Source organism: Arachis stenosperma, chromosome 8 (genome assembly GCF_014773155.1).
Source record: "Arachis stenosperma cultivar V10309 chromosome 8, arast.V10309.gnm1.PFL2, whole genome shotgun sequence".
NCBI lineage: Eukaryota > Viridiplantae > Streptophyta > Magnoliopsida > Fabales > Fabaceae > Arachis > Arachis stenosperma.
In genome coordinates, this window is record NC_080384.1 from 49,193,923 (window position 1) to 49,211,770 (window position 17,848).

Sequence of the window (17,848 nt, forward strand, 5' to 3'; positions counted from 1 at the left end):
TACCCGGTATAATTGTGACTCAAAAATATGTAGATTTTATCGGATTTAAGGTCGGGTTCAGATCTAACAAATAGATCCTATATATTTCGAATCGAGTCTAAATCACATCCAACCCAATTTCATTCGGCCCATAAACGTCCCTAATTGAGGCCGCAAATACTGATTGACTTGTTTTTTTGTTCTCTATCCCATTAAAGTTTAATACCAAAGCTAGTGATTGTGTATTTGCCTAAGTAGGATACATAATCTTCTTTTATATGTATTATTTAGTATTAGTTTGTATTAATTTTTTGAGTAAAACGGTTTTTTTTTTAATAAAATAATTTTAATCTCTATTTCGTTCGACACGCGTGTATGATATATCTAACTGTGTCTTAATAAAAAATAAATTTTTTTTCTAATATGTTTAAACATACATAAATATCATTACGTGTCAGCATGTTCAGTCTTATTTTTAACATATATTCTTGAAATAAATTTAGATATAATATATTATTATTTATTAAAACAAAAAATATTTTAAATACTTAATATAATTAAAATAAGACATTAAAAATAATAAAAAAATTAATTTATATTTTAATATCAATAAAATATCAAAATATTAATTTATCTTTTAATTTATATTTTATATTTTATATGTATGCATATTCCCGTATCTTGTAAGATTTTAATATTTGCATGTCCTGTATCCGTGTCAATATCCATGCATTATAGATATTAAAAATTCTTTTTAAAAAGTCTATCTAAATATATAATAATTTTGTCTAATAAAAAGAATTTTTGTTAAAAGATAAAAAATAAGCATTTTTTCAAAAGTCAATCCAAATTGGCACTTCGTACTAGTTTGAATTTCCTTTTTCGAATAACAAAATTTTTATTTTAAAGGGTAAAGTACTAAATTGGTTCTCTTTCTGTTTGGGCATAATTCTATTTTGATCTTTAAGGTTTAAAGTGTCCTATTTAAATCTAAAAAATTTTATTTAATTTCAATGTAATCTTACCATAAAGTCAAAGTTAAATAATTAATAAAATGTCTTATATAAAAACAATACAAAAATAAGGTCGATAATATAAAAAACAAATACCATTTCTAAAAACATAAAATTAATCAAGATACATTAATATATTTATTTATCATTCAACTTAGTTTTATATAAAAAAACGAAAAAAAAACTCATTCATAATAAATGCAGAACAAAAATAATTTTAACAGAAAGAGGGGACAGAAAAGTTTGCGTAGAAAATTCAGCAGGAACCGAAAGTCAAACAGTTGTGGCCAAATGTGTTCAATTTGGGAGTTGGAAGTTGGACTTTGTATCAAGTTTATTTGGGTGTTTCATCATGTTGATACAGAGTTAAATCTCAAAATAGTCTTTGAGATTGGTGTTTTATATTAAAATTGTTTCTGAAATTTCAATTGCACTAATTATGTTCTTGAGATTGAAAAAAATGTACCATATTAATTCCTGACCTATTTTTCATTAACGACGTGATGACGTGGATTGTAAGTGACACATGTCACTTCATAATTTGGCCACGTGTAATGATATGATGATGTGGTGACCAGTGACACGTGATATGCTGACGTAGATGGTTGTGCCACGTGTCACAATGTTATTTGGCCACGTGTCCGGTTGTGCCACGTATCACAACAGTATCCGTCCACATGTCATCCATTATGTCATCGTTGTATATGCACCAAATTAGTCCCTCACTTTGCATTAAGTGACTCATTTTAGTCCCTGAAATTGAATGTCGTGCACCAAACTAGTCCCTTCACCAGTTTTTTCTCATTTTTTTTCAATAAATTCAAAATTCTCAATATTTTTGAATGCATTAATTTCAATTCTATTTTTTCACATGTTCTTAAAATAAAAGTGTTTTTATAAAATATTTTTTCTCTTGCGAATACCCTAATCACCGACTTGGAGTTGACATGAAGGCTTTTGAAACACCTTCACTACCATCTTTGACCTCTTTCAGTACTTTTATAAAATATTTTTTTCTTGCGGATATCTCTAATAGCCGCCGTCTTAGAGTTGACGTGAAGGCATTTCAAGCTTCCCTTATTACCATCTCCGACCTCTTTCGTCTAGACTGGAGAGGCCAAAGGTGGTAGTGAGGGTGCTTGAAGTTCCTTCAATCTAGCTCATTTATACATAACAAAAAACGTGTATTTCATAAGGAAAAAAAGTTTATTTTAATTATTAATTTTTTGTTAAAAACACATGTTTTTTTATGAAAAAAAATGTGTCTAATCAATCATATAATTATTTTTTTATAATAACATACTTATATATTACAAAATTTACCAATATTAAATTATTTAAAAAATTATATAATTAAAACTAAAATCTTAAAAATTTTTATAAAAGCACTTGTATTTAAACGATATATAAAAAAATAGAATTGAAATTAGTATATTCAAGATATTAAAATTTTAAATTTAAAAAAAATGAGAAAAAATTGGTGAAGGGACTAGTTTGGTACACGACATTCAATTTCAGGGACTAAAATGAGTCACTTAATGTAAAGTGAGGGACTAATTTAGTGCATATACAATGATGGCATAATGGATGACACGTGAGCGAATACTGTTGCGACACGTGGCACAACCAGACACGTGGCCAAATAACATTGTGACATGTGGCACAACCATCCACGTCAACATGCCACGTGTCACTAGTCACCACATCATCATATCATTACACGTGGCCAAATCATGAAGTGATACGTGTCATTTACAGTTCACGTCATCATGCTATGTCATCATGTCGTTAATGAAAAATAGGTCAGAGATTAATATGATACATTTTTTTCAATCTCAGGGACGTAATTGATGCAATTGGAATCTCAAAGACAATTTTAGTGCAAAATGCCAATTTCAAAAACTATTTTGGAGTTTAACTCTGTTGATACATTTAGCTACATTGTATATTATCTTTACTCGAATATCAAACTACCACAAAAGCTGTTGTTCCACGGATATTTTTTCTTTTACAGTCGTTTTTGCTTACATACCTATCTTCTTCCTCTCTTGTAGCATGTGATCTTCTAACACTAACTTAATTGGTAAATAAAAAAAAATTTATGTGTTTGAATTTTTAGTTTGTAAAAATGATGAAGTATTTTAAAAATACCTATATATTCTTTTAAAAGATAATTAAGATTTTTTAAAATTAAAAAATTTAATATAATTTTTTATATTAATAAATATTTAAAATTTATTTATTCTATTATATTTACTATTTATTTATTAATAATATATTAAAATAAAATACAATGTAGTCTCTAGATGTATTGTTAATTTCTTTATTTTCTATCATAATGTTATGTAGGATTTAGTAGCTCTAAATTCGTTTTTAAGCTTTTATTTTCCTTTCTTCAACTACAATAAAAAAACAAAAAAAAATTATAAAAATCATCATGAAACCTTTCATTAAAATTATGAAACTGTTCCCATCAAAAAAAAAAATTATGAAACTGTTACAAAGAATAAAATTCAATGTAAATCAATGTAATAATTTCATCTTAATTTTCTATTAAATTTTTGAAATGTTACATCTTAAAACAATTCACTGTATAATTACTATATCCTACATTGATCTTAAGAAAACAAAATTTTTAACATGCCACTAAAATTATCAAATATTACAAGAAATTAAAATTAAATGTACAAATTCTTTTAAGATTTTACAAAAGCTAGAATAATCAATTTACTTTAAATATAATTAAAAATAACATAATTATATATTATATAATAAGATATTACAATGACAATTATAACTGTCACAAATAACAAAGAATAATATAAATATATGTACATTTAAATACATATTTTTATTTTTGTAGTCTTATTGTGTTTTATTCTTTTTTTTTTTCTAAAAAAAATATGAAAGGCAACTTTCAAATTCATTCTTAACTTCTTAAATTTCTAACATGATGTCATGTCAGCTTAAGTGGCTCTAAATTCATTCTTAACTTCTTAGATTTTTATCTTTTATCTTCTATCTTTGTATTATATCAAAGAATTTTTATTATAGAATTCTTTTTAACCTTAACTTTTCATATTCTCTTATACTTTATTTTTATGTAGGTTACATATTGCTTTTAATATTAATGTTAATTTTTTTTAATAGATATAAATTTGATTAAAATCTAATTTCTTCTCTTCTTCTTTCATATTCATCCATCATTCTTATATTTACTATATAAATCAATATTCACTTCACACATTTTCTTTATCTCCTCACATAAACTCACACCTCTTTCTCTTCTTTCTTCTTCCTCTCTATTTATACTAATTTTTTGCACAATTGGAATTTGGTTAATGAACATAGTTTTTATTTTTATTTTTTAAACTTACTAAACATATGTATTAGGTTATTGTGCGATTGTATTCATTAGTTTTTCTACTTCTTTGTGTAATGATATTTATAATAAGTTATATAGTGTATTTGTCGCTTATATATTACTTAATTTTTTTCAACAATTTATATTTTCTTTAAATATCTTAATTGTAATAATATTGTTAAAAATACATATTGTTATGATTCCTGAAAATTAAAATTAGAAAATTAAATGTCCTTTTTAATTATTAAAATATTAATAATATTTATATTTGTATTTTATCTAATGGTTTTATCATTGTATTATAGTATTTAATAATATTATTAATAAATTAATATTAATAATAGCATTTTAATAGTATTCAATTAATAGAAATGAAGGTGCAAGAAAGATGTCTTATAAAGAATGAAAGTTTTTAGATATATCACTCATGACTTGACTTCTAACTTTTATGAATACCAACTCAAAAATAAAGTAGCCAAATATAATCTATCTATTTATTAGTAATATATTAAAACAGAGTCTAAATTAGTCTCTACATATATATTAGTCTTTTAACCTTAATTTTATTATTATGCTACGTCAGTTTTAAGTGACTAATTAATACATATTATCTAATTAAATTACCTTTTAATTCTTCTATTTTCTATTTGAAATACTTTTAAATTTTTTTACAAAATAAAAAAAATCTGTTACTATTCTTATATTTATTATGCAATAAAAGAATCTGTTATTCTATATCATCCATTGCAATAACATAGAAAATTTATATTACCATAAAGAATAATATCTATATAATCAATCTAGTATTGATCTTATAATTTCACACACTAATTGAGCTAATTCTACAAAAAAAATATAATATAAAAAATATTTATATTAATAATCTAAATTCTAATATTGCATATTTTATTTAAAAAAAATATTTTATGAATTTTTTTATTTATCTAATCTATCTATCTATCTATCAATTTATTTATAATGTATAAAAAATATATATTAAATAATAACACAATAAACATTTGAGATATTAGATAACTTCTAATATTATCACATAAATATTTGAGTCCAAACATTTAAGTGGAGAAAAACAAAACAAGCATTACCAACAAGTAGTAACACAACAAAAAGGAAAACACCAAAAGAAAAAAAATTAACTAGAAAACTATAATACTGAGCAACTTTTTTAAAGTTACTACTTAATATATTTCAACCTTTAATAATTTTAAATATATTCATACATGATTAAATAAAAAATACACTATTATATTATCTATTACAATTATTCGATTAAATTCTTCATGTACATATATACTATTTTAAAAATATAATAAAAAAAACATTAAGTAAAAATTAGAATTCAAATTCTCCGCGGGAGTCAACATTTAGTATCTATTAAAGTCTTCTAAATTTTCAGAGTAATTTCACCACATACTACCATTTTACCCTATGCATATGAAATCTACTTCTATTTTGTAAAGTTTAGGAAACGAAACTGTTACAAATTTTGTAAACTCATTTTTTAAAAAAGGTTTAATTATTTTGTTGATTTCTATAGTCTCGCGAAATTTTCAATTATACATTTATACTTTTTTTTTAATTGGGTATCTGCACCAATTTTTTTTAATTAGATCCCTTTTGACAGTAATTGATTTAATTGTGTAGAGATCCAATTAAAAAAAAATTAGTGCAGAAATCCAAATAATAAAAAAAAAGTGTAGGGACCAATTAAAAAAGTTTAATGCAAGAACTTAATTTAAAAAAAAAAATATAAAGACCTAATTAAAAATTTCGCGAAACTATGAACTAGTAATAAACCTAAAAAATTGAAGAAAGAAAGATAAAGAACTTAAAAAATACAAACTTCATCAAACCCACGTTAGCAGGCAAAATTATGAAGGTTGATGGTTGGTTCCTAAGTCAACAAAGACTTTGAATTATGGAGTTCTTGTAGATTGGCAATTTGGCATTGGTCTACTAGATCATTAATTGTCAATTGAATGCCAGAATGTGGGACAGCTTAAACGTGTTTGATTTTGGGAACTTGGAAAACTATCTTAAGGGACATACATAGATTGATGTCCAAAATAAACAGAGCTTGGAATTCAATGGGTGTTCTTCATTCCATTGTTATGGCTGCTTATATACTTGTTTCCTCTGTCACAGCTTCTATGGCAGTTAATGATTCCATTGGTCTTTCCCAGTACATGAGTGATGGTGAGACCTTAGTGTCCAAAAATGGATTATTTGAGCTTGGATTCTTCAGACCCGGCAACTCGACCAAGTGTTACTTGGGGATCTGGTACAAGAAAATGGCCATGCATGCTGTTGTTTGGGTTGCTAACAGGGTTGACCCCATCAATGGTTTCTCAGGAAAATTAACAATGGACAACACCGGAAATCTTATCCTTAAAAACAATGGCTCAGTTGTTTGGAGCACGGCCTCTCAAAGAGAACCACAGAATCCAGTGGCACAGCTCATGGACAGTGGCAATCTTGTGATATGGAATGGTGGAGGTGCAGAGTCAGATGACATTTTGTGGCAAAGCTTTGACTATCCAACTGATACATATTTGCCAGGCATGAAGATAGGAAGGGATCTTCGAAATGGTTCGGATTGGCGATTAACATCTTGGAAGAGTGTAGATGATCCTTCTCCAGGTGACTTCTCTTGGGGGTTAGCCCTCAGTGATTATCCTGAGTTTGCCATCATGAATGGAACCAAAAAGTTCTCTCGGATCGGACCTTGGAATGGCATGTATTTTAGTGGATTGCCAAATGTAAGTGTTGACTCTGTTATTGAATTCAATTATGTGGCCAACCAGAACGAGATATACTACACCTCTAGCTCCAAGAATGATTCTATCATCTCCAGAGTTGTAATAAACCAAACAAGTAAAGCGTATAGTCGGTATGTCTGGGTGGAAAAGACTCATACTTGGAGTGTTTTTGAGTCACTGCCTAGTGATGTCTGTGATAATTATGGCCATTGCGGAGCCTATGGGATTTGCATAGCCACAGCAGCTCCAGTTTGCCTGTGTTTAAATTATTTCAGGCCTAAGTCACCAGAAGCTTGGAACTCATCAAACTGGGCTCAAGGATGTGTCCGCAATGAACCATTAAGCTGCACTAGCATTGGTGAAGGCACTGGCATCGCTGAAAGCACTGATGAATTTGTCAAACACTCAGGCTTGAAACTACCAGATACTCAACATACTAGGCTAGTTGAGAATGTTGATATACATAGCTGCAGTGCTTTGTGCTTGAATAATTGTTCTTGTATGGCTTATACTAATTCTGACATAAGTGGCGGAGGTAGTGGCTGCGTCATGTGGTTCGGCAATCTAATTGACATCAAACTGTTTGATTCTGGTGGACAAGATCTAAACATCCGAATGCCTGCTTCCAAGTTAGGTATGCAGCAAAAGTACATCTTTCTTTAAAGTTTCTTCAGTCATTCTAAAATATCTTTCAAGATTTGTGTTTCAAAAATGCTAATTGCAAACAAAAATCAGCCATTATGATGTATTTGAGTATAAATACATGTTTAGTTTAACTCATTTTTAATGTGTATTTTGTATTTTATTCTATATTTTATACGGTAGCTGATTTTGGTGTACACTTAGTTAGTTTAGTTGTTTTTGTTTGAACTGGGATTTAACTTAAACTTTTGTTTTTATGTTTGGCAAATATCAAGTTTCCAACCATGAAGAACTTCACTTGAGCAAGAATAAAGTGATAATTGCTAGCACCGTTGCTGCAATTTGTGGGACGTTCTTACTTTGTGTTTATGTTATATATAGATTTCGAAGGAACAGTAATGGTAACTACTTTCTTTTCATTCAAATCTCTGAAGGCATCACATTTCTATGTAAATCTTTTTTAAATTGTAAATACTTCTAATTCTCAAGACATACTTGCTATGATCTTTGCTATTATACTTTGGATTCAAGAAATATAGATCATATTTTAAGATTTTCTATTTTCCTCTGTATCATGCATGCCGCATTTAAATGTCTTTACGCCTTTTTCCTTTCTTGAATGTCCCAGAAAAATCAAAGATCCAAGAATATATGGAAGGCTATGTAAATGATGCGGATCTACCATTATTTGATCTACTGACTATTAATATTGCCACTGACAAGTTTTCGTTCAATAATAAGATCGGACAAGGTGGTTTTGGACCTGTGTATAAGGTAATTCAATATTTGAATGCATACTAGCATGAATATGTAGAGAACATTTAACATTGCAAAGAGAATCTTCTTTATGCAGGGAAAATTAGAACATGGACAAGAAATTGCTGTTAAGAGACTCTCACATAGCTCTAGGCAAGGAATGGCTGAATTCATAACTGAAGTAAAACTAATTGCAAAACTTCAGCATCGTAATCTAGTAAAACTTCTTGGTTGCTGCATTCAAGGAGAAGAAAAATTGCTAGTTTATGAGTACGTGGTTAATGGTAGCCTAGACACCTTCATTTTTGGTACAGATTATCAAGAAAACTTAACTTAATTCTATTATGCTTTCTTATTTTCCTTATAGCATAAGAAACTTGTGGAACTTGAATCTTCAATATAAATAACAGATTCGTTTTTCTTTAAAATAGATCAAGCAAAAAGTAACTTGTTGGATTGGCCTCGTCGCTTCCTCATAATATTTGGAGTTGCTAGGGGACTCTTGTATCTTCATCAAGATTCTAGACTGAGGATTATCCATCGGGATCTTAAAGCAAGTAACATTTTACTAGATGATAAATTAAATCCAAAAATATCAGATTTTGGAATGGCCAGAACTTTTGGAGGAGATCAAACGGAAGGAAACACAAATAGAGTTGTTGGAACATAGTAAGTGTCTATCTGATTTCATGGAATCAATATTCATTTATCTTTTCTCAACTTTATCATTGTTTTAATGCTTTTATGCAGTGGGTACATGGCTCCAGAGTATGCTATCGATGGACTATATTCTATAAAATCCGACGTCTTTAGCTTTGGCATACTTATAATGGAGATTATATGTGGAACCAAAAATAGAGCTCTTTGCCATGCAAATCAGACCCTTAATCTCATTGGTTATGTAAGCACTAAGATAATTGCTATGTTTCTCAAATTTGCAATAAATGTTCTGAAGGTTTTCATGTTTATGATGTAGGCTTGGAGGGTATGGAAAGAGGAGAAGGCTTTAGAGTTGATAGATTCAAGCATAAAGGAGTCATGTGTAATCTCAGAAGCATTGCGATGCATCCATGTGAGTCTGTTGTGTGTACAACAATACCCTGAAGATAGGCCTACAATGGCTTCTGTGATTCTCATGTTAGGAAGTGAGATGGATTTAGTTGAGCCTAAAGAGCCTGGCTTCTTTCCCAAGAGGGTTTCTATCGAAGCGAATTCGCAGCCACATCAATGTGAAGTATCTACAAATGATGAATTAACCGTTACCTCATTAGATGGCCGGTGAATTCATCAACCTTGCTGTGCAAGTTACATGAAGGCATTTTTGTAAATTTGCAATTGAAGAACACTAGTCTTTCAAAAACTGTTTTGGTGTTGTAGAGTTTATTAACTGAATATGCATAAAAAGTTAATCATAGAAATTTCTTAAAATGAAGAGAAAACGCATGATGCAGATGTCCATCTTATTCTGGCATATGTTGAATTGATGATTATTACAGCTACATACAAGTTGCAATATGAAGGTTCTGCTATGATGCCGTCTCTGTTGGAATAGTACTTCCTTTTTAAATTTATTGTGGGATACTGAAAATCAACTTTTTCTTCTCTTGTAATGCCAATTTCCACAAAACATTGAAGCATTTGTTATAATACGAATTTTAATATTTTTAGAAATAATACACGTACCACTCTTGTGTATTAAAAAGTAATTAATTGTAGGCTTAGACAATTTTTCCCTATTAGCTTTCTCTCTTAATATTACTTAGCACAAATATTACGAAGACTGTTGTTTGGTTCCTAAGTAAGAGTTTAGTAATACATAAATTGAACATTGAAATATGGGACAATGCAGTTTAAACTTGTTTTGACATTTGATTAATTCAAAGTTGGAAAACTTTGCCTTTCTGCCTCTGTCCAATTTCTATGCTGACTTATTTATTTTATTTTATTGTCATTAGAACAGACTATGCATGGAGTGGTCAAGCTAGATTTATACATAAATGATCTCATCGTACATGCAGGATAGAACGAAGTTGCATCATTTGATCATGCAGTTGACTTCAGGCTTTGTAGTTGTTGTAATCTTGTTGAAAAGACAATCATATTAGACATGTTTCTGATTAAGACTTTTTTTCCCCTTCCTAATCCTACCCGCTTACCCTGTTAAATTGGCAACAGAGACTTGTGGTTTATGTGTCTATGCTTTGAGACAAATTTAGCTTCCTTGCATATCATCAGTATCCAAACAATGAAGTAACTCAAAAGCTGATATTCAATGGGCATTCCTTCTTTCACAGTGATGCTTGCTTACATACTTTCTTCTTCTCTTGCCATAGAACTTGATTCTATTCATGTTTCCCAGTCCCTCAGTGATGGCATGACCTTAGTGTCACAAGGTGGAAAATTTGAACTTGGTTTCTTCAGCCCTGGTAATTCTTCACACAAGCGTTACTTGGGAATTTGGTACAAGAAAATTCCAATTCAGACAGTTGTTTGGGTTGCCAATAGGGTCAACCCCATCAATGGTTCCTTAGGAATTTTAACAATTAGCAGCACAGGCAATCTTTTACTCTCAGAAAATGGCACTGAGACTACTGTTTGGAGCACAAGCACAATCTCTCCAAAACAAGCAAAGAATCCGGTATTGAAGCTCTTGGACAGTGGCAATCTTGTGTTAAGAAATAAAGGGAATCAAATCCAAAGGCCTATTTGTGGCAAAGCTTTGATTATCCTTCAGATACATTCTTGCCAACCATGAAGTTGGGAAGGGACCTCCGAAATGGTTTGGATTGGCGCATAACTTGTTGGAAGAGTCCAAATGATCCATCCCCTGGAGACTATTCTCTTGGTTTAGTTGTAAGGGATTATCCAGTCTATTACATGATGAATGGCACACAAAAAGTATATCGGTCTGGACCTTGGAATGGCCTTTACTTCAGTGGATTCCCAGATCTGTCCTTTACATATGTTTTTGAAGATAGTTTTGTCACAAACAAGGATGAGATATCCTATAGTTATAACACCAAGCTTGATTCTATCATTGGAAGAGGTGTAATAAGCCAAACAAGTCCATCTCTTACAAGTTATTTATGGGATGACAATCTTCAGAATTGGAAAGTTTCTGCATCAACGCCAGGTGATGTGTGTGATAAATATGACCTTTGTGGAGCCTATGCTTATTGCAGTGTAGTTGAATCAAAGCATGTCTGCCAATGCTTTAAAGGGTTCAGTCCTAAGTCACCAGAAGAATGGAACTCAAACAACTCCTCACAAGGATGCATTCGCTACGATCCATTAAGCTGCAATAATGTCACAAATACTGATGTGTTTGTCAAATATACAGGCTTGAAAGTGCCTGATACTCAGCATACTAAGCTGCATGAGAATATTAATTTAGATGAATGCAGAAATCTGTGTTTGAAGAACTGCTCTTGTATGGCTTATGCCAATTCAGACATAAGAGGAGGAGGCAGTGGCTGCGCCATGTGGTTTGGTGATCTAATTGACATGAAACTGTTTCAAAATGGTGGACAAGATCTATACATCCGAATGCCTGCTTTTGAGTCAGGTAAGGGACAAAACTTCATTTTGCTTGATAGCTTCTTCTTCCATTCTTCTTATTATTATATCTTTCATTTTTGTTTACATATTTGATGAATATCAACCATGAAGGACTTCAACATCGGCACAAACTAAAAGTGATAATTGTTAGCACCATTGCTGCATCTTGTGCAACACTTCTACTTTGTGTTTATGTTATATACAGAGTCCGAAGGAACAATATTGGTAACTACTTTCTTTTAGAACTAGAGTATTCCTAAATTTCTTTTATTTAGAAATATAATAACAGTATCTAATGAATTTTACATTTCTTTGCATTCCTAGAAAAATCAAATATAGAAGAATATGTAAATGATACAGATCTACCATTATTTGATCTACTAACAATTACTACTGCCACGCACAAGTTCTCATCGAATAACAAGATTGGACAAGGTGGTTTTGGACCTGTTTATAAGGTAATTCAATCTTTGAATACTTGCTAGCTTGAGCCTTGAACAAGTAGAGAACATTTAACATTGTAAAGATCATGATCTACTTATAAAATTGTAATTGGGCAGGGAAAATTAGAAGATGGACTTGAAGTTGCTGTGAAGAGACTCTCAAATAGCTCTAGACAAGGAATGACTGAATTCATAACTGAAGTAAAGCTGATTGCAAAACTTCAACACCGTAATCTAGTAAAACTTCTTGGTTGTTGCATTCAAGGAGAAGAAATTTTGTTAGTTTATGAATATGTGGCTAATGGTAGCCTAGACACCTTCATCTTTGGTACGTAATGTCAAGAAAACACAGCTTATGAAACTTGAATATCTGATAATTTGATAACAGATTTGTTTTCTTTGAAAATAGATAAAACAAAAAGCAAGTTGTTGGATTGGTCTCAACGCTTGGGCATAATATTTGGAATTACTCGGGGACTCTTGTATCTTCATCAAGATTCAAGATTGAGAATTATTCACAGAGATCTTAAGGCAAGTAATGTTTTACTAGATGACAAATTAAACCCAAAAATATCAGATTTTGGAATGGCCAGGACTTTTGGAGGAGATCAAACCGAAGGAAACACAAATAGAGTCGTCGGGACTTAGTGAGTATCTCTTTCTAATTTCATAGCATTGTTTATTTATTTATTTATTTATTTATGCTTTCTCATATTAATCATTGGTTTAATGCTTTCATACAGTGGATACATGGCTCCAGAATATGCTATTGACGGTTTGTATTCTATAAAATCCGATGTCTTCAGCTTTGGCATACTTATGATGGAAATCATATGTGGGACTAAAAACAGAGCTCTTTGTCATGCAAATGAAACGCTTAACCTCATTGGCTATGTAAGCTCTTTGATCATTATTTTCTTTCTCAAAGTTGCAGCAAATGTTTTTTTATGAATTTTCATGCTTATGATGTAGGCTTGGAGGCTATGGAAAGAGGACAAAGCTTTAGAGTTGATAGATTCAACTATAAAGGAGTCATGTGTAATATCAGAAGTAATGCGTTGCATCCATGTGAGTCTGTTGTGTGTACAACAATACCCTGAAGATAGGCCTACAATGGCTTCTGTGATTCTCATGTTAGCAAGTGAGATGGATCTAGTTGAGCCTAAAGAGCCTGGCTTCTTTCCCAAGTGGGTGTCTATGGAAGCGAATTCGCAGGCAGATCAATGTGAACTATCTTATGATGAATTAACCGTTACTTCATTAGATGGCCGGTGAAATCAATGAGTCTGCTACACATATCATAGCCTGGAATCTGGATCATATGGCTAAGATTCAAGACCACTCCATGATAGAGTATATCACTATGCCGTATATTATGAATTGATCTAATGGCAAATGTGACAAAAACTATATTGCATTCTTGTCTAAGACTTGGCTCATTATTTTTTATAGAATTATTAGAGAATGTATAAACAGCGGTGAAAACTCAAGTGAAGTCGATTTCACGTGAAGTTGATACCTCATAGCCGTTAGATGAAAATTTAGTCAAATCAGTCAAATCATCTAACGGCTCTCAGATATTAACTTCACGTGAAGTCGATTGCACTTGAATTTTCGCCGTAAACAGTTAGTTAGAATAAAAATTTAGGGGTGAATATTTATCATACATCTACAATCACAAATAAATAAGAAATAAGTAAGAAAACCTATGAAACACGGACACTTCGTTGAGTTGTCGTGTCCGCGTGTCGGATACATTTTGTTACATTTTGGCTACGACATTCGTCTAACACGCGTATTGATTGTGTCTAGTCTTATTCTTAACATATATTTTTAAAATAAATTTAGATATAGTATATATTATTATTTTAAATATTTGATATAATTAAAATATTAAAATATCAATAAAATATTAAAATATAATTATTTTATATTTATGTTTGTCCCCGTATCCGTGCATCATAGAAGAAAATATAAGATAAAAAAACACCACATCCAACTCAAAATCTTAAAATTTTAAATTAATGAATCTATCTATCATTTTATAAACTCCTCATTCTTCTTTATTTTTTTCGATGTAAGACTAACTTTATATACTTCTCTCACGCTTGCAATATTAACAAAAAATAGCTATAAAGCTCAAAGCATCTCAATTCAAAATTAAATGATATTGTTGAATAACATATACCTTAACTTTATTCAGTATATAGCATCTAAAATCATTTTGACTTTTTACCTAATTCTTTTTTGTTACCAAATATTTTATATATTATATCTAAAACTTATTCATCAAGACATTACAACTTTATTTATTTCATGTAACCATGATTAAATGTATGATGTATCACAACATTCAGTGTTTAAATATATATCTCAATAAGAGACATATGTCCGGTTAAAGGTGAAATTTTGTAGTCTTGATGACAGTCTGCTTCCATGAAGAGTTTCTTCCATTCTTCTTTGGTTCTTTCTTTTCCATTATAATATGCTGTCACCACTAAATCCAATTGAAGCTTTGCTTGGGTAATTTCAGGCTCATCTTTTTTCTCATCATCTATCACAATATCTATGATAATTATTTTTCCTCTTTTATTATTACTTGAAGAAACAGCATCTTTGCATTTTTTCAATATCTTTATGCAATTATCATCATCCCAATCATGTAAAATCCACTGAAAACAAAAACAAAACAATTTAAAAAAATCATATATACCTTTTTTTTAAAAAAATAATAATAATCTTTATCACCATTTATTCTTAGATTTGATGAAACATAATTGTATACCTTAAGTAAAACTGCATCAGCTTTAGGGATAGATTGGAACATGTCCCCACCAACATAAGTCAAATTGTTGGTTCCTTTAAGATTTTTCACAACCTGTGGAAGATCAAAAACTATGGATTTCAAATGTGGAAAAGTTTCAGAGATATACTTGGCTACCATTCCAGTTCCTCCAGCAACATCTACAATTGATTCCAACCCTTCAAAGACAACACCATGATCTCTCAATGCCAAGTTTATGATTTGAGAGTCACTAGCAGTTGCATCATTGAAGTATTTCATATGTGTAGGGTTTTTGTTGAGGAAGTCCCAAATACCTGTTAGGAAAATATAGAAAACAAGAAAACAAGTATTTAAATATTCTGTAATGTTTAGTAATAAAAAAATTAGTCTAAAATAGCCATAATAGACTTAATTTTTAAAAAATATTAGAAACATGTTGGTTTTATACTAATTAACTTGACTGTATAAAATTATATTTATTTAAAAGTTTAATTTTTAATATATAAACTAAAATTTTTTGTGTCAATAATTGTTTTTTTTTATTGCCGTGTATATATATATATATATATATGAAAATTGTTTTACAATAATAGTATAGTAAAACTAAATATTTTATTTAAAGTCAAAGAAAATTTTATAAATAAGCTTTTTTTTAATAAAGTTAATAAATACTTCATAGATAAATGAAGCAGAAAACACAGGCTAAAAAAATTATAAACAAGAGATCACAAATAAAAAACAAACAATAGAAAAGACATAATTAACCCCAACATACACTTTAACAAAATAAAGTTGGTCTTATATACAATTAGTGAAAATTATCAAAATTTAATATCTATAATTATATGTATATTATGTTTAATATTAGTATCAAGGGTGTAACTTAGTTAATTTACCTAGAGTGGTTAATAAGAGTTAATTAAAATTAAAAATATGTTATAACTAACTAATTAAGTGGTTAGATATTAATTAATTCTCTTACTATATATATAATTGTACTTTAGCAGAGTGTATGTATGCTGGTAGAAATTAAACTAGTTAATATCTAACCACCTAACTAGTTAATTATAAAGATTTTTAACCTAGTTAGCTCCTATTAACCACTTTATTAGTTAGATTAACTAAGTTACATTATTGACAATTCAATTATATATCAGTAGTAATTAAGAATGTAAAATAAAATAAATAATAATTAAAAATATTAAATAATATAATTTTAAACTATTTTAAACTGATTTTTTATTATTTTTCACATATTTTTGTTTAGTAAAACTCAAATACTAAAAGAAAAAGAGTATACTACTACATTAAAAATAAATACTAATTGAAATCGGAACGTACAAAATATTGTAATACATACATACCTGTACCCAATGCCATGGCAAATGGTGTTTGATTCCCCTCATCATGAACCCTTCCCAAGTTGTTGGTATGAACTTGAGATAGTTGGGTCAAGAATAAGGTCAACCATTGGAGCTAAACAATGATCACTACCTCTAACAAGCAGCTTTGATACATAAGTAAGAGCATATGCTTCCTTTTCTTCTTGGGTAATTCTTACTATGTCAAAGAATCCAATTTGTGCAAGATAACGCATTAAACGGTGCACACCACTAACCTTAGTTAATGGAACTTGTAACTTGGAAACCAACTCATTAAGAGTCATAGGTTGACCATGGTTGTGGATTATGTTTGGTATGCTTAGATCCACACACCACTTAAGGCAAAGAGAGTCTAAGAATGCAAACATGTGTTTGTACAACTGAACTTGACCTTCAAAGATCTCATTTGATGCTTTGAGACCATTCTTAATTATGTGTGATGAAGCCATGATCTTTAATTTTTTATGATTGCAAGTGAAACTAATTTTGTGTTTGTGATGATTAATTATTAGCATTTGAATCACCTTATATAGAGTTTGGCTTCTTACTAATTAATCAAATGATTAAGAGAATCACGTAAAATGAAAAACTCATTTTTAACGGTTGAAATTAAAGCGCGTGGGAGGCTAATTAAGAATAAATTAATAATTAGTGTATAATCTAAGTTTATATGATACAACCTATGATGGTAGGTTTGATATGTAATATAATACTTCCATAACATCAACTTGTAGTAGAAACGAATGAATTATTTAGTTAGTAGTCATCTAGATTAATAATTAAAAGATAAAATTAATCACTTAAAATCCAAATATGATTAATTTGTGAAATGTTAATTTAAATTTAAAACGTTATAATATAACGTTTAATCGTATTAAAACGTTCCAAATATGGGATTAACTACAGTATAAAGGTGAACACGCTTAGCTAGCTAGTAAACCACTTTAAAATTTAAATCAATCACGTAACAATTATAATATAATAACAATAATTAACTTCGAAATATTTTATTCCAGGAATGGATTAGTCATCAAACCACTTATAATCAATAGTAAATCAATAATCGAGGTGGGGCAAATTAACCTTTTTCCCAATTTCTCACATGATGAGAATCAAATTTAAATGAAAATTGGAAAATGAAAAACTATT

At 29.7% G+C, this 17,848-nt stretch overlaps 1 protein-coding gene and 2 pseudogenes across 2 annotated transcripts; 2 read left to right on the forward strand and 1 right to left on the reverse strand.

The window, feature by feature from the left end:
• The first annotated feature begins 6,357 nt into the window (after positions 1-6,357).
• LOC130944285 (G-type lectin S-receptor-like serine/threonine-protein kinase At4g27290) lies at positions 6,358-10,177 on the forward strand. Of its 2 annotated transcripts, XM_057872550.1 has the most exons (7): positions 6,358-7,767; positions 8,051-8,176; positions 8,404-8,549; positions 8,629-8,839; positions 8,963-9,200; positions 9,282-9,432; positions 9,508-10,175. In XM_057872550.1, exons 1-7 carry the CDS (start codon positions 6,432-6,434, stop codon positions 9,811-9,813), a joined length of 2,514 nt encoding a protein of 837 aa, XP_057728533.1. In that variant the 5' UTR covers positions 6,358-6,431; the 3' UTR covers positions 9,814-10,175. The 2 variants fall into 2 exon arrangements, with proteins under 2 accessions (XP_057728533.1, XP_057728534.1); XM_057872551.1 differs by lacking the exon at positions 8,051-8,176 and having other exon boundaries at positions 9,508-10,177.
• A 280-nt stretch (positions 10,178-10,457) lies between these two features.
• LOC130944288 (G-type lectin S-receptor-like serine/threonine-protein kinase At4g27290) lies at positions 10,458-14,334 on the forward strand (annotated as a pseudogene).
• A 351-nt stretch (positions 14,335-14,685) lies between these two features.
• LOC130943742 (isoflavone-7-O-methyltransferase 6-like) lies at positions 14,686-17,183 on the reverse strand (annotated as a pseudogene).
• Between the last annotated feature and the right edge of the window lie 665 nt (positions 17,184-17,848).

Bases quoted from the DNA above. Each gene is read 5' to 3' on its own strand.
- LOC130944285 (XM_057872550.1), top strand. From the start codon at position 6,432: ATGTCCAAAATAAACAGAGCTTGGAATTCAATGGGTGTTCTTCATTCC. The intron at 8,550-8,628 runs GTAATTCAATAT...TTCTTTATGCAG, and splicing joins GTTTTGGACCTGTGTATAAG to GGAAAATTAGAACATGGACA. The intron at 8,840-8,962 runs GTACAGATTATC...TCTTTAAAATAG, and splicing joins CCTAGACACCTTCATTTTTG to ATCAAGCAAAAAGTAACTTG.